Here is an 18,072-nt window from a genome sequence, read left to right on the forward strand (position 1 = left end):
TACTTGAGGGTTACGTCTGACATAACCACTGACTTCATCAACCTGAATGCCTGATGCAGCTCCAAATCTCCTACTTGAAGTCTGACGGGACCCTGGTCCCTTGACGAATTTTCTACCATCCATCGTGGCTTACAGCTCAGGTGCAGGAATACAAGCCCCCTCCTCCCATCTACAATGAGTTACAAAAAAACTCAGCCAGATAGCTTTCCCCTCTCGCTATGTACCGGGCAGATTTCAGCTGCACCTCCTCTTCCTCCTCATCGTTGGGATTGTACTGTGGGGGCTGGCGATGTTTAGAAGCCAAAAAGTTGAACATGTCAAGACCAGACTTCCTGAAGTGCAAAAGAGAAGCATTACACTTTACACTGACTGCCACAGCACGCTTCCAGAAATTCTCAGGCTCAGACAAGAACAGCAGTAAGACAGGGCTGGCCTGGCCAAAACACCTTATGGCTCACCACTTTGCTCTGGCCTCAAAGAACTGATCTCCCTTTCCCCCCTGTCCCTTGCGCTGCTTGTCTTTGAGATTGCCTGTCTTTCTCCTTTAACTGTTGTGAGCCACTGTGGAAGAGTGTAATTGTCTGAAAAATGGGATAAAATGCAACACATTGTTTCCTGGTTGCCTCTTAAACAAAAAGAGGCAACCAGGAAACAATGCTTTTGGAGGGAAGCATGCCATGCCAACCCCAAATTTTTGAGATGGGGTGTTATTTTATTCTTCCCCCTCTTGCCGTGAGGGGCTAAGACTTCTCCTTCAACAGTATTTCAGCAGCAGCAGCAGCAGCAACAACAACAAGAGCTTGGGGAGAAAAGGGGAAAGTACACAACTCCACTTGCCTGAGGTGCCCTTCAGCCCTGGCAGAGCCGTGGGGGTTCACAGGAGGCTCCTTGGCCTCCTCTGGTTTGTGGAACCTGAACTTGTAGTTGGAGCAATGCTTGGCTCCACAGAGTTGCTCTATCAGGAACACGACAGCATGGTGGAGAATGCCCAGCATTTGCAGCCCACTCACACCTGGAAAAGGGAGAGGTGGGAAGAGCAGCTGTGGCCCCAACTGAGCAGGGCAAGGTGGATCAGGCTAAGCCCAGCTTTGGAGCAAAGGCCGAAGGGCTGGAGAGGCTGCCTGGCCTTGGAACCCAACCGCTCCTGAAACGGTAGTAGCTAAAGGTAACCTTTTCTGCCCAGTGAGAAGGACCTCAGCCAGCCCAGCACCCAGCCTTGACTCCATGCTCGGCTCCCACCCTCACCACCCGAGCCATTTTGGAAACAGCGCAAGGGCTGTTCTGAACGGGAAGGGAACTGTGTGGGGAGTGCAGCAAACTGAGCCCTTTTCCTTGCCCTCTGGGTTTCCCCTCCAACTGCTGGTACCTGCGAAGGAAAGCTGTTTCAGGCGGGCATTTGACCGAGCTTCTTGAACTTTGTCTGTCAAGGATTTCCAGGCTTCTAAGGTTAAGAGAACAACCAAGGATTTAATAGAAAGAACCATACATCCCACAATGTTGCACAACCCCTTTGATGCAAGGCTCCGGTGCAGTGGGCCATCTCCTGGGCCTACCTTCAATACTTTCTGCACAGATCTGGAAGCCATCATCACTGGAGATTTCAAAAATCAGTCCTTTCTTGGGCCTCTTTTCTGCAAGGCTCTCTTTCCGTGTTCGCTCCTGCTGCAGCCAGAACATGAGGGGGGAGCTAAAGCTGCCTTCCTCCTCCTCCTCCTCCTCCTCCTCTTCCTCCTCAGCACTGGAATCTGGAGGGAAAAAAGAACTCTTATAACCACTCAGTCACACAAATCACAACAGACCAAACAGGAAATGTTCTAAGAAAAGTTCCCAGAAATTTAACAGCAGTAAAGCAGGATTGTGGTGTACAGACCTCCACGTCCCGCAGGTCTCAGGCAGGGCAGAGGGAGGCCTGTCTTCACATACCTGCATGTTCTAACTCGTTTGAAGTGGACAGCGTTGGCTGCAGTGGTGGGTGAGGCTGTAAATGCCTGTGGAGAAGAGGAAGGTTGGAAAAGGCTGAGAGACCCATTTCAGCTGGGGCCTCGCAGGCCTTCAAAATAACTAAGGTGCCTGCCACCACTTCCAATTAGCTTAATAGTTTGACAGGCACATGCCAAGTTTTGGAAAGTTTTCTGGCAGGCGCCTACGTTTGGTGGGAGAACAGATTTGCAGCAGAAGACCTTTGGCTGCAATGGTCATCCTCTCTTCTGATGCCTCAAGAAGCATCGCCGATTCTATGGTGCTGAACATTCAGCAAATGGACATTTCTAAAATAAGGACTGGCGCTCTGTTTCCCTGGCTGTTTTGAATTCCCCAATGACACTTTTGGCATGGTCAGAGGCACCAAATCTAAGAATGACTCGGCTAGAAGGCCAGTGGGTGTGAGCATGGCCTTCCTCCCCCCTTAGCCCCAAGGGATCGGCTTACCCTGCTGATTTGTGGGCTGCCTGCAGTATGTCTGTTGCCTCCTCTGATTGCACCCTCAAGGGCTGGGACCTAGAAGACACAGGCAGGCAAAACATAGCTTGGAAGTTGGGCTTACCACAAATCCAGCGACACGGTCACTGAACTATGAGACGCAGGTGACGCTGACTAGGTTGGGGAGAGGCTAGTTGCTAGAGCAAACACTGGCGAAAGCAACGTGGGAGGCTTTGCCGTCTCCCCTTGGGTTCCCTTTGCTTTTAGAACCATGCAGGTGGTCTGAACCAGCCAGTGCCCCCCTCCCCATCCTGTTGATCTGGAACCAGGGCAGGGGGAACTCGCCTCTCGGCCAGCAAGGACCATAGAAGCGCTGAGGGGCTTTGTTGGGAGGGGGAGGGAAGTCAGAGCCGCAGCTCTCTCTCTCACCCTCCGCCTGGGTCCTGGGATGCCACCCTCCTGCCTTGTGGTGGAGCGCACTGGCCAGGGAAACTGTTCCAGAATGGAGGCACCCTGGGTTTCTTCCCGGATCCTTTGCTGCCCAAAGGGGTCGGCAATCGCTTGGCTTTTGCTTTGGCCCTGGTGGAGCCCAGCACGGTGGAAGGGGAGCTCCCAGGAGAGGCCGCAGGGGCACGGGGGGCCGGTCTGTTTCGCCCCACGGCTGCTGTGTCCATCAGCTGGGGAAAGTCTGAAAGGGGAGCTGCCTGTGAAGGGGGGAGGTCCAGGTGAGGTGGGGCCGGCCCAGCTTTGCACGCCAGAAGCTGTGCGAGAGGCTCAGCCTGGTAGGAGCTTCCAGGATCAGCAGACATGCCCATGGTCTTCAAGGAAGGCAAGACAGAGATGCTGGTTGTTGCAGTAGTCGTTGCCAGCCCCACAGAGGCAGACTGGGCCAACGAGACCTCCTTATGCGATGGGAACATCCTGGAAGCCACTGGCGGCACTGAAGCAGGCTGCTCCGGGAGGCTCAGCCCCTGCCGAGTGGCTTTGATTAACAGGCTGCTGAGGGAGCTCATATCCGAAACGCCTGGCACATCAGAGCCCCCTTGTCCCAACAGGTGGGGTGGGATTGTTGGGCCCGGGGATGGCAGGGGGGCCACATTAAGCTCAGATGGAGGGGAGGCGAGGTGGCCAGATTTTGGCCCAGTTATGCTGGGAGATGCTCCAAGGGCTGCCTCTGCAGCAGCCGTCCCCCCTTCCTGGGGCAACAGAGGTGCCTGCTCAAAGTACATGAGCCCTGGCTTGGAGCGCTTGATCATCCTGGGCGCAGTTCGTGGGCACGCAGCTCCCAGATCAAGCAGGCTGGGTGGGGAGGAGCGAGGAAAGTTCATGGAGGCCAGGTCAGAAGGAGCAGCGGCAGAAGGAGCTAGCTTCTTGGCCCTCCGGGAGTGCAGGCGTGCAATGGACCGCTTCTTCCCGAGGCCGGTGGGAGGGGGGGTGACTGCAGGCCCAATATCTACCCTCGGATTCGCCTCGGGGTCAGGCGGCTGCTGGACCCCAATCAGAAGGCCCGAGGCAGAGCTGCCAAGGGCTGCCGGGAAGCTGCCTCCGCCACTGGCAGAGGAGCTGGCTGAAAAGGAATGCAAGTGCTGCTGCTGATGGGGCATGTGCAGCAAGCCTTTGCTGGCCGCAGGAAAGAGAGGCCTGGCAGAGGGCAAGCCGGGGCTCAGGCCTGCGGCCAGGGCAAGGCTGGCTGTGTCCATTGGGCCAAGCACAGAAGCCCCAGCCTCCATCCCAGCTGGTCCAGCGCTGACAGGAGAAGTCAGCTGAATCTTTTGGGTGATGCCGTTGGGCAGCGTCTGAAGAACATACAGGGGCTGCATATTCTGGTTGACCACCAAGAGCTTTTCTGCAGCAGTCTTCAGGTGGAGAGGGGCTGTCTGCACAGTGGTGTTTGAGATGGGAGATGGGCCAGGCTTGTCGGGGGCATTTGGCCCATATTTGGGATTTTGGAGCGGAAGAGAAGGAGAAACAGGGAGGCCAGGGGTCCCACTGCTCCCGCCAGACAGATCTTGGCCCGCCCCGAGACCAGCGTCCCTCGGTCCACAGGGCGGGCTGGCCATGTGCTCTGCTTCCAGGTGGCTTTGAGTGAAAGGGTCAGGGGTCAAAGGGCCATCAGGGCTTGGGGCCACTCGTGGGCTTAGCAATGTTGGCTCTGCTTCACCAGAGGAAGCCTTTTCAGTGACCGTTACCCTCTTCTCAGCAGAATCTGAGGAAGGGATAGTTAACCTTGATCTATCCCCTGAGGTGGCCAGGGAAGGTTCTGGAATGACTGCAAGTCTGCCATGGTTCTGACTGGGCACTGCAGGGCTCCGGGTAGTCAAGACCGAGAGATCAGAAGGCAGCTCTAAGGGCAGCTCAAACTGTTCCTCTGCCGAGATTGACGACGAGACGCTGCCGTCTACCGGCTCGGCTGTCGGCAGCGGCTGAGAAAACACTTCAAAGAGACCCATGTCTTTGGCCCGATTGCCGTCAAGGCCCAAACCTTCTCCCAGAGTCAGGAGCTCCGAGGACGACGACTCCGGGCTCTCCCCCAGGGCCTGCATCGAGGGAGTGTTTTTCAGAACAAAGTCCATGATGTCTGAAGGGAGAATGTTCCCACAGTCATCGCTGTTGTTATTGTCGGAGTCGGACTTCAGCAGTTCTGTGCTGAATGTGTCCAGCAGGCTCTTCTCAGAGGGCTCTGGGTTGGCACGAGGACGACGGCCAACAGCTTCTAGGGAGCTCAGCTGAGCTTCCAAAGAATCTTGAGTTTTGACCCGGCAATTCTCCATTTTGGGATCGGCTGTTTTATGACCAATTGAACTCTTGGTCACTTGCATTTTCTCCCCGCTATCTTCACTTCGTTCAAGTTTTAAGCCTTCTGTTCCATTTTCTTTGCCGCTCCTTTTGTTTCCTGAATTGATTTTCCTTGTTGTTACTGTGATGCTTGCATCACTCTCTGTTCCATCATCCACACCATCCAGCTGAGAGATTTTGGGGAGACTGACCTGTTCCTCTTCACGGAATAGACCATGCGAAGCCATGTGCTCATCTGAGCTTGAGACAACGGTTCGAGTGAAGTTGTAGTAATAGAGGTCTTCTTCGTCTGAAGTGCTGAGATCATCGGCACCGTCCACTTGGCCTTCAGCAGACCGCCTGCCTCTCTTCTTGCCGGTGGAGTTGCTGTAGAAGGGAAGGTCTTCCTCACCGTATGACCTCACGCCATACAAAGGGGTCAGACCAAAAAACATGTTGGATCTGGCGCGTGCACTACGCCGAGGGTATCGCCGCTTGTAGGAGCCTTCTTCCTGTTCTTTTGCTCCATCCTGGATCATCAAGCCGCTGTCTTGAACAGGCAGATTTGGATAAGGGGAATCGGTTGGGGCCATTGAGGAGGAAGCAGAATTTTGAGTTTCTGGGATACTACAGTCTTTTCCTGAGTGCTCTGTGATGGAAACAGACTGGGACACAGAAGCTGGTGTGCAAACCTTAGGTTGAGATTCTGCATCGTGCTCTCTCTGAACATTTTTGGACTGACTCTCACCTTCCATCTTGAGTGGAGTGAGGGTTACTTTCACTGTGCGCTTTTGTGAATTCTGCAAATCCTTGGAGGTGGCCATTTCACTCTGGAAAGAAGCTTTGGATGTCTCCTGGCCAAGCAGATTATTGTCAGTGAGTTTCTCAACAGCAATGCTGTTATATTGCTGCTGATTAATATGCTCAGATGTCATTGCCTGATGAACAAATTCTGTCTCTGCACATTCCTTGTGGCTACTTGGGAGGACACTTAAACTTCTAAAAAGCTTGCCAGAATGTCTATCTTTTGTCCCCTTCTTCATTTTTTGTCTACTCTCTCTATCCATAGAAGATACTGGATCGTTCATGCAAGGCGATTGATTACTTATTCCTGAAAATGGTGAGGTCTTTGCTTCTGGGGCTTCATAAAAGCAATTTTTGTCTGCCTGTGTTAGATGCCGGTCTTGTTCCTTCTTTGGGGGTTTCTGGTGCAACAGTGCAGAAACTACGGATTCTTTGGGAGAAAACAGTCCAGAAGAGGACTCTGGGAACTTCCCTCCCTTGCTTGGGTTTCCTTCTGGGCCAGAGATGCTTTGTCTATGGCAGCCTGCTTTTGAATTCCCACAGGAAGCACTCGGGTCTTGGAGGCTCAGCAGCTTCTCCTTCTCTGACTTGGCAGGAAAGGGCCCTCCAGAAGACACAGTTTCAAAGGAGAGGGTTCCCTCCGGAAGAGGAGCTCCTCTGCCTCTGCTTGCGATGGCCAGACTGGGAGGGGTAAATGTGTCCTGGAGAGTGACGTGCGAGGCTGCTGGTCCCACAGAATGTTCGGTATGCTTGATGCTCACGTTGTGCTCTGGGACAGGACTCCTGCTGGGTCCCGAAGAGACGATGCTGCGCTGAGCATTCGTAGTCCCAACTCCGGTGGGAGGCAGCATCCAAGACCTCGGTGGCTGTGGAAACAGAGATGCGCTGGGCCTCCGGGAACCGATGCTCCGAAGTCCAGAGGACAACAGAGGATCTCCCACGGTTACAATTTCATGTGTCACCGGGGTGGGGCTTCCTAGGGAGAGATAATTCCTTTAAGAAGAAAAGGGAGCACAACGAATTCCAAAGAAATCCCCAGGGTCAAGCACTTCTTGTCCTTAGCTCAGCTCTGCTTTTTCCCTCAGGCAAATCTATCGTGATTCGGGGGCTTTGAAGGTAGAAAGACAGGCTTTGGCTCAAAATAACACAACAGGACTAGGAAAGTAAAGAGAACAAATTTTCTCCCAGGCTTTAAGTTACAATAGGGCTAGTTTAGTCTTATCTGGAAATACTTTTAAGGTATTTAAATGAATTAAATATATGAATATAGTTTTTAAATAAAAAAACATCCCATATTCTAAAGCCATCACAGAAAAAGAGAGTCCTGAGCCAGACCTGCAGAAGGCAATGGCCTTGAACCAGGAGTTCGCTGGGAAGAAGCCAAACTCAGAGTTCTGATCCGCAGAGCCTTTAAGTTCAGAGGATGTGGAGAAAGATCTGCAGAGGGAGTGTTCAGGTCAGCTGATGCTGCGTGGCCATCTCTGGGTGGAATTTCTGCTGCAGGAGAAAAATAGGACCATCTTTCAATTTGAATTAAACTCAACGTCTATTTGAACAGACTATTTCAAGGGAAACCCCCCAGAAATAAGCATTTCTCCTCAATAACTTCTTTTTGCATAGGAAAGGGAAAGAGCCCTCACATCACCATCAACTAAAAGTGAGAACTATACATGTTGGGAGGGATGATTTTATGACTGAACATTTCTCTCTTCTACTCCAGTAACATTTCTGAGAAATTCCACCTGCCCTTTTGTTCTCCATTAGGCAAAAGACTCAACTCTGAAAGCAGGCATATTTTAAAAGCCAATTTCTAGAGCTAAGGAAGGGGAAGCCACATTGACCACTCAGCCCCTTTCTGCCTTCCTCTGAAGCTAGAAAGAAGTATTTTTGCAGTGGAACCTCTCAGCATTCAATTCAAGAGACCTCTCAAAGGGAACTGCCCAGGCAAGAGAAACAGTTGATCAGAGGCAGCTGCCAGTTTGACATCAAGGACCCTCTTCTGTTGCCCCACACCTGAAAGTGACACTGGGTTGTGAACAATGGTCCGGTTGTCGTCATGTTCCATGGTGCTGTTGATGTCGGAGTCTAGGAGGGGAGGACGGCATTCCATGATCTTGCACGTGTAAACACAACGTTTTCGAGCATCAGTTGTGCTCCAGTAAACTCGGGAGCACCTGAACAAACAGTATATGCATCAGATAAGTGCTGGGACAATAACATAATTTTTCTGGAAATTTTGAAGCCACAGAAAAATGTTGGACATTTTGAAAAAAAGAAAACAAAAATAAAATAATTTTAAATTATCTTGTGTCCAGTTTAATTTTCCACAAAATGAATTCATTTAATTTATATTGGATATAAAATTAATTAATGTTATTAGAACAGAATAACTCAACCTCCTTACATTTCAATTACTATATGATGACGTTTCCTGCTCTTTTACGTTGTGGGTTATGGGAGGTGAAATCTCAAGCAGAGGATTACATGGAGTGTCTAACCTGAGTATTTGGGACAGTCCATTGCCCACCTTTCTTTTGCAACTGCTGCTTGCTCATAACATAGGAATGTGTAGGGAAGACCTTCTGTATGCACATTGTACAAATCATGTACAGGGGAGGAAAGGGATTTAGCATATGTATGCTGTACCTTAAAAGTATTCATTCTAAAGGAAGTTACAAGCAGTCCTCATTTAGCAACTGCCTTGTTTCCAACCATTTGAAATTATGATAGTAATTAGAAAAATTAACTTTACAACTAATCCTTGCATTTACAATCTTTGCAGGTTTGTAAAGCAAAAGAAAGCTCTTTGAAGTAAGATTATAAGATGCCAGTTGCGACTGTGGTCACAATATGAGAACTATCTTGTATTTCATAATCCAATTAAAAGTGAAGAGTGTAAAATAAGGAAACAACAAAGGGATGAGGAGACAGGATTGTTCTTTTTTTTTCTTTTCCATCTCTTGCTGGGACCTGGGCCAGCCAACCAGCACTCCCTTGCAGCCCAGTTTCTTCTGACTATTTTGCATTCCCCCCCCCCCCCCCGAAGGAGCTTCTGACACAGGAGCGGCTTTCACTTACTGGTATCCAACTGGAAAGAGCCTGTCTTCGCAATCAGAGAGGTCGTTCAGGATGCCGAGACAGTCAATGCTCATTGACCCTACAGGGAAGTAGAAGAAAGGCTGAGCTACAGGAAAAACAGTGGTGTGAGAGACCATCTATCCCGACTTCACTTCACCAAGGGCTTACCAATCATCACATGGACGTTCTCTGGTTCCAAACCATTCAGAAACTTCCGCCTCAAGCTAATTCCTTCAAAATCCACAAAGACTCTTCTCAGGACCTCAAAGCCATTTTCTGGCACTATCTGCAAACAGACCCACAGTAGAATAAGTCATTTGGACAGAAAACAAATAAGGGGCAAGAAGAGAGGCAGGTGGCATAGGACGTACCTCCCCTTTGATCAGATCCTTGTGTCGTGAACAGTACACCTTCTTATCCTCCAAGAAGACACAATTTTTGGCCCGAGAACACATAAAGTGGTAGTTACTGGTGCAAGTGGCCAGGCAGCAGCCGACTGTGGCACCCGACTTCTGGCAGAACTCACATCGCTGCAAGATTGGCATGTTACTCTGATTGTCAAACTGCACAAATACTGTACGGTTAAAATGAATGTTACATACAATATATCAGAGAACTCCTAATTGGTTCTTCTTTCTTGCCCTAGCTGTAAGCAAACAAAGCTACTGGTCCATTTTTTAAAAAACAAATTAAGCCTATATTTAGGGTTACAACTTTGTATTTCACTAATTAAAACATACTGAGCCTCAGTTCAACTGCTTGGGGCAGCTGCCTCTTAACTGCTGAAAGGCACCTTTTCACACCCCAGCCTGGCTGCTAAGAGGAGCCTATTCCATACAATGCAGACTCCTTTTTTGTGTTACTAGCATTAATGAAATAAAATAACACTGAACCAAGAGGATTTTTTTTTCAAAAATTCTTTCAGAAGAAACCTTTTTCTTTTCTATAAACACTGATCTGTGATCTCCGTAACTGAAATTGCAATACAAACAAGCTCCCTTGCTCTTGCAGTGGCCAAGGAGAGAGTCACACATCCTACCCACCAGCTGCTTCCCACGAATCACGGCCACGTGCACGTTCTTCAGAGAGCCATCCTCCTCCTCAAACACTTCAGCTGACCACAGGGCACAGTTCACGTGGGTCCACTCATTCTGACCAATATAAAGGAGACGGCCAGCATCCTATGGAAAAGCAAACAGCCCACCAAAGGCATTCGTAGGCAGAAGTCCCACCCTGCTCAGCGAGGAAGAGCTGATAAGCAGGGAGGGTCAGAAAAGGCCCATTATTTTGATATGAATTTGAAGGTCTCAATCCTTTACAATCACTGTTAATGCGCCTTCAGCCTGCGGCAAAATGATTAGCCCAAGACTCCTCTCACACATACAACTGCTAAGCCACGTGTTCTCCATCCTCAATTTATGCCTATTCGCATTTTTATTTCACCAGGTAATTTTCCCTAATGTATGCTTTTGCATCTGTTTCTATTGTAACAAAATATCTGAATTTTATCCTGAGATTTTAGCGAATCTCTCCCAGCTCTGAGTTATCTGCAAAGAATGGAACAAATCCTTTAATCACTAACATTTTTCTAGTTATCTTTTTCCAAATAATTTTTGAAAACCAGGCACTGTGAATTCTAGGACTCTCTTCTAGGCATGGAAGCTGGCTAGCTGGATGACTTTGGGCCAGTCATTCTCTCTGTCAAACCCACCTCCAAGATTGTTGCTGTGGTGAAAATGCGAGGCAGGTGTATTAAATATGTTTTGCTGCTTTGAGTTGACCAATTTTATAAGTGGGATAAAAATGTAACAATCTCTTTTATAGCATTATCTGCTAAGTGCATTTGGCCAGATTGCTAACCAAAGTCTCAGAGTGATTTAATCAAATGTTTTTAACTGACCAATGATATCACTCTAAGTTATGAAGATGACTCGAGATCAGTCTGCCAGGATTAGCTTAAGTAGACAGAGGAAGCACCTCAAGAGGACGGAAATCAGTCTGGCAGCTACTTACATTGCCTCCATCATCACCGTATTTCAGGCAAAGAGAGCACTGCCGGTTGTCCTCCACATCTGGAGGAGGGGAAAGTTCTGGGCTGTCGTCTTGGCTTCTGTCGGGACCTCAAAGCAAATGGAGAGAATTAATTCCCAACAAAGAATATGAGGAAGAAACATGGGACGGGACTAACTATGGGGAGCATTTGACCCAGTAGCAAAGGGCAGAGCAGCAAGAGCTTTTTCAAGCGAAGCGGTCTAAGCAATGACTCAAAGGATTTGGGGAGGGGGAAACGGGATGTATTTCATTCAGGCAGAAAGCAGACCACAAGGGTCCTCTCGCAGGCTCCTCTCTGCCCCCTCAAAGCCCAAAAGCCCATCTTCTGGGAGAACTTCCTACAGAGAAAAGGAGGCTCAGTGTCTCACTGGATAAGGGTGAGGCAGGAAGATGCAGCGGCACGGGCGAGTGTGGCTCTCCTGGCCCTTTGGGTTTTGGAGCTGGAATTATTTTCTTCATCAGAGAGGGCTGCTGCTGAGCACAACGGTTTTCTTCACGTTCCTGCCACTGTGCATAGTTATGGTCAAGGGAGGGGGGCAGGACAGCGTTAGGCAGCATTCCACTGCTAAAAGACAATAAGAGACACGGCCACAAGTTAGATGCAGCTCTCGACTTCCAAAGCCCTCCAGTTAGCTCCCTTCAGAGAAAGAACAATGACAGAGGACTCCCGCTTCTGGCGGTTGACCAAAGTTGCTGCCAGAGAGACTATCTGGAAATCCATGTGATTTCCAAGGGACAACATTAAGGTACCACCTCTGGTTAATGACAAAGAGTGACTTCAGGAAGCAGAGCAATTACTTACTTTGCCGTGACTTTGTTTGGTTCCCAAAATCTTGACTTCTTTACATTGAACCACGGAAAAACTCTTTCCATTTGCTAAAGAGGAAAACCACAATTTGATAAGATTCAGCATTATTTTGCTTGGCATTTACCTTTTAAGAAAACTGCCACGGAGCTCAGCAAATTTATCAGAATGATGAACTTATGACAGGTTTAAAAACAGTTTCTTTGGAGAATCAGAGCTGCTCTGGGAACAAGGGCAACGCTAACTTTCCTCAAGACAAGGGCAAAATACAGCCTACCCTCATGAAGAAGGACTTCACCACACTGTTGGCCTTCTTGAGTTCTGGCTGCCCTCCATCCGCGTTGATAGCTGCTTGGATTATCTTAACAAGATCATCGCTGAACTCCAACTAGATGGGGAAAATAAGAGCCACCTTGCTATGGTCCTTAAGCCAGGCGTCACTACCTGCAGGAACCCAAAACTCTTGTGGCATTTTTCATCAGGCAGCTCCCTGGCCCAGCCATTGCTGGAGTCAAGTGGGTGGCCTCCTCTTCACTCACAGGAGGGAAACAGGGCAGCAAGAAATGGCAACAAGATTACAGACTTTTAGTGCAGTGGCACAGCCTATTTTAACTCGGCTTCAATTTTCGCTTCATCCCAGCAGCAGTCCTGAAAGTGAGAGGGGCCAACTGCGCTGGGACCTACCACAGAGGGATAGCCTCCTTGGTCCATCTTCCTTTTCACGCCTTCCAGATCGAGTGGCGGCTGTTCTTCCTGCTTGCCAACCTCTGTAAGTATGGGAGGGTCTGGGCCTTTGGGAGAACTTTGAGAGGGTACACTTTCTTCCGTTTCAGGATTCAAGTCAGGAGGTTTGGCTGCCTGGAGACAGAAGAGGAGGGTAGAATAGTTTCTGAAGAATTTTACAAACAATACGCTAATGCACAACATAGTAATCGAGGGAAGAGAGGTTACTTTCGTACATTAAGAAAATTAGTAGCCCTGTCTCTTGGTCAACGGAGTTCTTCCACCTACCTTTCCGCACATGCACACGTAGTATATTGATACCTGACACATTTTTAAACCTACAGCTGTTCCAATGAAGCACAATTATCCATTGCATTCAGCTACTTTGGAATAGAAAAACTGGGAATTCTTGCAGGGATTTGCTTGTAGGTGTGTATGTGTGTAGGGGGAAATCAAGAACCACCTCCCAAGACCTGACAGGGCCTTGGAATGCAGTCGTGAGTTCCTAAAAGAGCTCGTTAGGGCAAAGCAGTGTTTGTTCAGGATTCCTCCAACTTTAACTGATACAGGATAATGATTGTCATATGAATTGTGACAGTTAAGATACCAAACCTTCAGTTCTTAGCCCATGACAGTGACTTAAGACTAGTGATGATTAGCTAATTCTGCTGTTTTTCCTAGAAATTCTGCATTTCCAATAACCAACATCTCATAAATAGACTTAGAGACAAACAGTTGGTTAGTTAGTTTGAGAAGGAAAAAAGGTAGATGTACCTGTCGATAACGCAGTAAGTGGCTAGTTGTTCTAGAATTCAGTAAGGCTGTCAAAACTTGCTTTAAAGAAAGCTGCAGCTCTTTCTCAAGGGCCAGCCGCCATTCAGGAGGATGCTGTTCTGTGCAATTAATGCAGGTGTAAGCCACGCTCTCGGGAAGGTTGGAGAGGATTTCATACATCTCATCTGAAGGAAGAAATGGTGATGGTTTTGTGGGTGCCAGAAAGGTGTGTTTGTGCAGGGCCAGGAAAGAGGGACAGGAGGATAAGGGCTTAACTCAATGTCTGTGATGTCTCAGAATCGGGAGAATGTGGCACCTGCCAACTCAGCCATCTTAAGCATGAGGAACGTGCCCTGCTAGACATCTGGAGCGGGAGTATATACAGTCTGCTAGTTTACGTAGACTAACCCTTCCCCCAAACCATCTCACAGCATTTCCGTTCAGCTTCCAAGATCCAAGGTAAGTGCAATACTTTCTAAAACTGGCTCAGTACACAGCTTGACATGGTTACATTTCTGTTTGTGAGCATTAGAGGAATTTCTGGACACCAATCTTTGCTGCAGGGTCTCTCCACCTTTTTTTTTAAACCAGAGTGATCTGCAAAAGTAATCTAAGGGTGAAATCTGTTGACCGTAAATACTCTTCCTCACCAGAGAGGTTTTCACATTTGGCATGAACCCAGCGGTCACACTTCCCACACTGCATCATCTTGCTTTCATAGTCGTCGTCATCATAGCATTTGTCACAGAGGGGGCAGAAGTTCCCTGCAAGCAGCAGAAAATGATGAGCTGGGCCCAGGCAGCCTGAGAGTCGGGGCAAAGAAGGGGCTGGGGATGCCTCACAAAGCAAGAATGGCTGCTGGCAAGTACTGTCACTGGCTGACGGGGGAAAACCCTTCTCAGTTCAGTGACTCAGTTGATACAGGTAAAATGGGGGTAATGGTGGCTTCATAAACAAACCACCGTTAAAACAATGCAAGTCTTAGTGTTATCTATGAAACAAGCAGTGTGCAATTCTACGTAGGAAGCTGTCTGCCTTCCCCATTCTAAGGGAAAGATTGAAAAGCAACCATTTCTCCTCAAGTGGAATGCCTGCCAACCCTCCCAGGCCTTGGTCCTCAATAGCATTCAGCTCTTTTGCACCTTTCGCGAAGAGTTTGGCACAATCGTGACACAAAGAGAAATCGTGGGACCACTGTGCATCCCACCCTTTGCCTGGAGTTGTCGCCCCACAGCTCTTACAGCGAACACACTTGGTGCAGATCTAGAAAGAGAAAGAAGCTTGGGCTTTTTTCAAGGATCACTCATTGAGAAATATCAATATATCTCTATTAAAAAGAGACACAATATTCAATAAGGAAATCATAACAGCAAAATAAAAGACCAATACAAAAGGTATACTTGAACACGTCCAATTTTCCAGGAATTTGTACGATCACAACAATTCTCCTTTCCCCACTTTCTTCTATTTTGTTAAAATAACCTTTTGTTTCAGCAACAAAGTCTGCCTAAGAAACACCCAGATTCCCCAGAGAAACATACCCACACTTTCTTCTTCTTGGTGGGCTTAGTTGGGTAGTTCGGTCCCAGGCACTCTGGGTGATAGCTGTTCCGGCACTTGTTGCACTCCAACAATTGCTATGGGGTTGCAGAAAACAGAAATGGCATCACACAAAGCCCGGACACACCGTTTTAGGCTTCAAGAGGCCTGTCAGTTGGACGAGGGGCTCCTTCCAACACAAATGCACAACACCCTAAGTGCCAGTCTGCCATCCAAAGAAAGAACCGGACAGGTGCCAGAAACCGAAGTGACTTACCTTGGAGGCCTGATGCGGTCTCCCACATACATGGCAAAACTTGCAGCGACGGCAACACCAGTTCTCCAACTGGTCTTCCAGGGGGCGTTCATTAACCTCTAAACAGAATTTGTGGAAAGGCTCACAGCAGACCTGGCAATATACAAACTACAAGCAAACAAACAAGTCAGCCAATCAGGCAGGCCTACTGCACTTCTCTCTCTCTCTCTCTCTCAACTTAGCTCTGATGGATTTTGTAAGAATTTGGTTCTTAACTCAAGCAGCATTGCCTTGAATTGAAAGGCAAAGTACAAACTGAACGAAGGAAGGAAGGAAGGAATGATGGCACAATGGCTCCACCTATTAACATCCAAAGTACAGTGGTACCTCGGGACTCCGGGAGGCGCAATGAGTACAAAACAAATTTTTCCCTTGGGAATAATGTAGTGAGTTACAAGACAGCTGACACTGACAAATTCCAGCTTGTGTGTTGAGTACCAAACAAATGATGAGTACCAGGACAAAATTTTTGTGTCAAAATGCTCTGAGTACCAAATTCAATGAGTTTCAAAGCAACTGAGTATCAAAGTACCAGTGTAATACAAAATTGGGTCCATAAACAAAATCATGTGAAGATGCTTTTAGACCACATCCCAACTTGTCTCTGAGCAACTTCTACAGCAATCCCAGACTCTGCAACAAGCAAAAAATACGATGTATCGGGGTTTAGGAGGAACCGGCAGCAGTTGGACCAGTTTATGGTTTCAGAGGCAAATAACATTTTTAATAAAACATATTAAAACATGATTATGCAAAAACAATGTATTGTTTTGATGAAGGATTCAATTCCATCTATGTGTTTCAAGTTTACTTTAACAATGCAAGTAAAAAACCATCTCCCATATCTGGCTACCCTCTTACCTCCACGTTCCCGCTGCTGGCACACAGGAAGCAGACTACTCTGGGAGTTATCGGAATGGAGGTTAGGATACCCAAACCACCCATTTCCCAAACGCTTTCAGCCTCACAGTCCTCCTAAAAAGCAAAGAAGCAACGCCTGCTGGAGATTGTTCTGCTAGTCTCTCAAGACTGCTTGCTTGTGGTGGGAAGGGAGGGAACCGTCCCTACTCCGTGGCCCAACTCCTGAGGGAGGAAGCCACACCCAAACCTGCCTCGTTACCTTGAAGTCCACTCGGATCCTGTGGACCCCGTCTGTCAGGGGCTTCTGCTTGGAAGGGGTGTTGTTGGATAAAGTGCTCAGGGTATTGAGCGGGCTATTCTCTGGCTTGCTGACTGGGAGGGGCTTCTCCTAGAAAGATGGGAAACACAATATTTCCTTTCTTGCTTCCCAAACTGGCCTCAGAATATATTAATTGAACACATAGGCACCTTGCCTAGCCTGTGATAAGTGGCCAGTCTCAAGAGGCACTGCAAAATTTGTGCTGGGTTATCACTACCATCTGACAAGGAACAATATTAGAGAAATATTACATTCATATTATGCACCCATTTTTTCTTAAAAGCCCAGAAATGATAATATTTGGCATGTACACACACACACCCTTTGGGGGCCCAGACCTGTACGTGGCTCTGGAGGGTGTCCACTGGGTTTGGACCCTCAGAAAGGGGTGAGATCAGGATCAGGCTTAGTAGGGCACAATCACAGAATACTTTTTGTCTTGAAACAAGATGAAGCACGTTACCTTTTCTTTTGATTTCTGTTTCATCGGTAAGCTGGGACGTGGAATGATTTTCTTCTGTCTGTTTTGCTCAATGGCTAGAAAATGTACAAACATACTTTGTAATAACCCAAGATTTGTCTCTTAAAGCATTTGGGACCTTGTTAAGGCAGAAAAGACACTATCCCCTTTTTGGTTCCAGAAACAAACCCTAACCCCTCCCCAGCCCTTTCTCCACTCCCTATTTCTTCCTTTAAGTACGGACCTAGATTAAACCGAAAGAAACAAGAGGAATGCACCCTGTGCTTTTCTAAAGAAACCGGATGTGCTTATAGCAAACAGGCACACAGAAGGAGAAAAGGAAGAAAGGGTTACAAAAGTCCCACTGTGGCTATCTATGTGTGCCCAAGAAAGCACCTATTTGCATGCACTTGCTGAGCTGGGGCATATTCTCCCTGGGGGAGGCAATCTTACGCCAGAGAGCGAGGCTCAACCAGTCTCTCCAGAGAGCAGATATGTTGGTCTTGGAAAGGCCAACAGACAGGTCAACACAAACCTGCTTCCAGGGATGGCGCTATTTTTTTCTTGAGTTCAGCCAGGACAGTTTTGGGGGCTTCCTTTTTGGGCGGGACCAAGCTAGGCAGTTGGACGGGGGGCAAGGCAGGCGATGCTTGTTTGCCAGCTTTCCGGGCAGCAGAGGGAAGAGGCTGCTTGGGGTCCAGGATGGGTGGTAGCAGCTGCCCTTCCTCTATCTTTTCTTCACTGGCCTTCCGGGCTGGTTCACTGCTTCTCTTGGAGACCTGATCCTCTTTCCCCAAAGCCAGAAGAGGAGCTGCTGCTTTTTGCCCTGACTCCCCCTGAATCTTCCCCACGTGGCTGTCTTTCTTTTCACCCGACTTGGATTTCTTCTCCTTTTTTTTCACAGCTGCAAAGCAGAAAAGCCCTTTTGAGGGAAGTGCCACCCACATATGGAGCTGCTGTCCTGAAAGCACCCGTGTCCCGTCCCTTCTTGCTCTCCCTCTCCAAAGGGCTTCCCACCTTTGGCTTGCTTCTGGAGATAGGCTTTCGATGGCATCCACTGCAGATTCTGGCACTTCCTCATCCTTCAGAGAAAGAAACGGAAGAGATGGAAAGACACATTACTAACCACTCTACAGGAAGATTCTGCT

At 48.3% G+C, this 18,072-nt stretch overlaps 1 protein-coding gene across 5 annotated transcripts in view; it reads right to left on the minus strand.

Annotated features, from left to right (window-relative positions):
- KMT2A (lysine methyltransferase 2A) overlaps window positions 1–18,072 on the minus strand; it is a 39,682-nt gene that overhangs the window by 3,612 nt on the left and 17,998 nt on the right. For 3 of the 5 annotated variants that reach the window (XM_083368696.1, XM_083368698.1, XM_083368697.1), the window contains 28 exons: window positions 17,942–18,006; window positions 17,460–17,828; window positions 16,928–17,001; window positions 16,405–16,533; window positions 16,146–16,259; window positions 15,246–15,392; window positions 14,971–15,066; window positions 14,572–14,692; window positions 14,080–14,193; window positions 13,430–13,614; window positions 12,617–12,790; window positions 12,210–12,320; window positions 11,930–12,003; window positions 11,496–11,692; window positions 11,089–11,195; window positions 10,119–10,256; window positions 9,447–9,605; window positions 9,244–9,361; window positions 9,076–9,154; window positions 8,011–8,171; window positions 7,333–7,494; window positions 2,848–6,973; window positions 2,428–2,496; window positions 1,924–1,988; window positions 1,554–1,745; window positions 1,367–1,441; window positions 838–1,012; window positions 317–581 (listed from right to left, as the gene is read on the minus strand). In XM_083368696.1, the coding sequence (XP_083224822.1) occupies window positions 545–581; window positions 838–1,012; window positions 1,367–1,441; window positions 1,554–1,745; window positions 1,924–1,988; window positions 2,428–2,496; window positions 2,848–6,973; window positions 7,333–7,494; window positions 8,011–8,171; window positions 9,076–9,154; window positions 9,244–9,361; window positions 9,447–9,605; window positions 10,119–10,256; window positions 11,089–11,195; window positions 11,496–11,692; window positions 11,930–12,003; window positions 12,210–12,320; window positions 12,617–12,790; window positions 13,430–13,614; window positions 14,080–14,193; window positions 14,572–14,692; window positions 14,971–15,066; window positions 15,246–15,392; window positions 16,146–16,259; window positions 16,405–16,533; window positions 16,928–17,001; window positions 17,460–17,828; window positions 17,942–18,006 (7,633 nt within the window). In that variant the 3' untranslated portion in view covers window positions 317–544. Of the gene's footprint in view, window positions 1–224; window positions 582–833; window positions 1,013–1,366; window positions 1,442–1,553; window positions 1,746–1,923; window positions 1,989–2,427; window positions 2,497–2,847; window positions 6,974–7,332; window positions 7,495–8,010; window positions 8,172–9,075; window positions 9,155–9,243; window positions 9,362–9,446; window positions 9,606–10,118; window positions 10,257–11,088; window positions 11,196–11,495; window positions 11,693–11,929; window positions 12,004–12,209; window positions 12,321–12,616; window positions 12,791–13,429; window positions 13,615–14,079; window positions 14,194–14,571; window positions 14,693–14,970; window positions 15,067–15,245; window positions 15,393–16,145; window positions 16,260–16,404; window positions 16,534–16,927; window positions 17,002–17,459; window positions 17,829–17,941; window positions 18,007–18,072 lie in introns of those variants that run through there. The other 2 variants (XM_083368699.1, XM_083368695.1) reach the window with 2 other exon arrangements.

Source organism: Vipera ursinii (assembly GCF_947247035.1).
Source record: "Vipera ursinii genome assembly, chromosome: 8".
In the NCBI taxonomy this organism is placed as follows: domain Eukaryota; kingdom Metazoa; phylum Chordata; class Lepidosauria; order Squamata; family Viperidae; genus Vipera; species Vipera ursinii.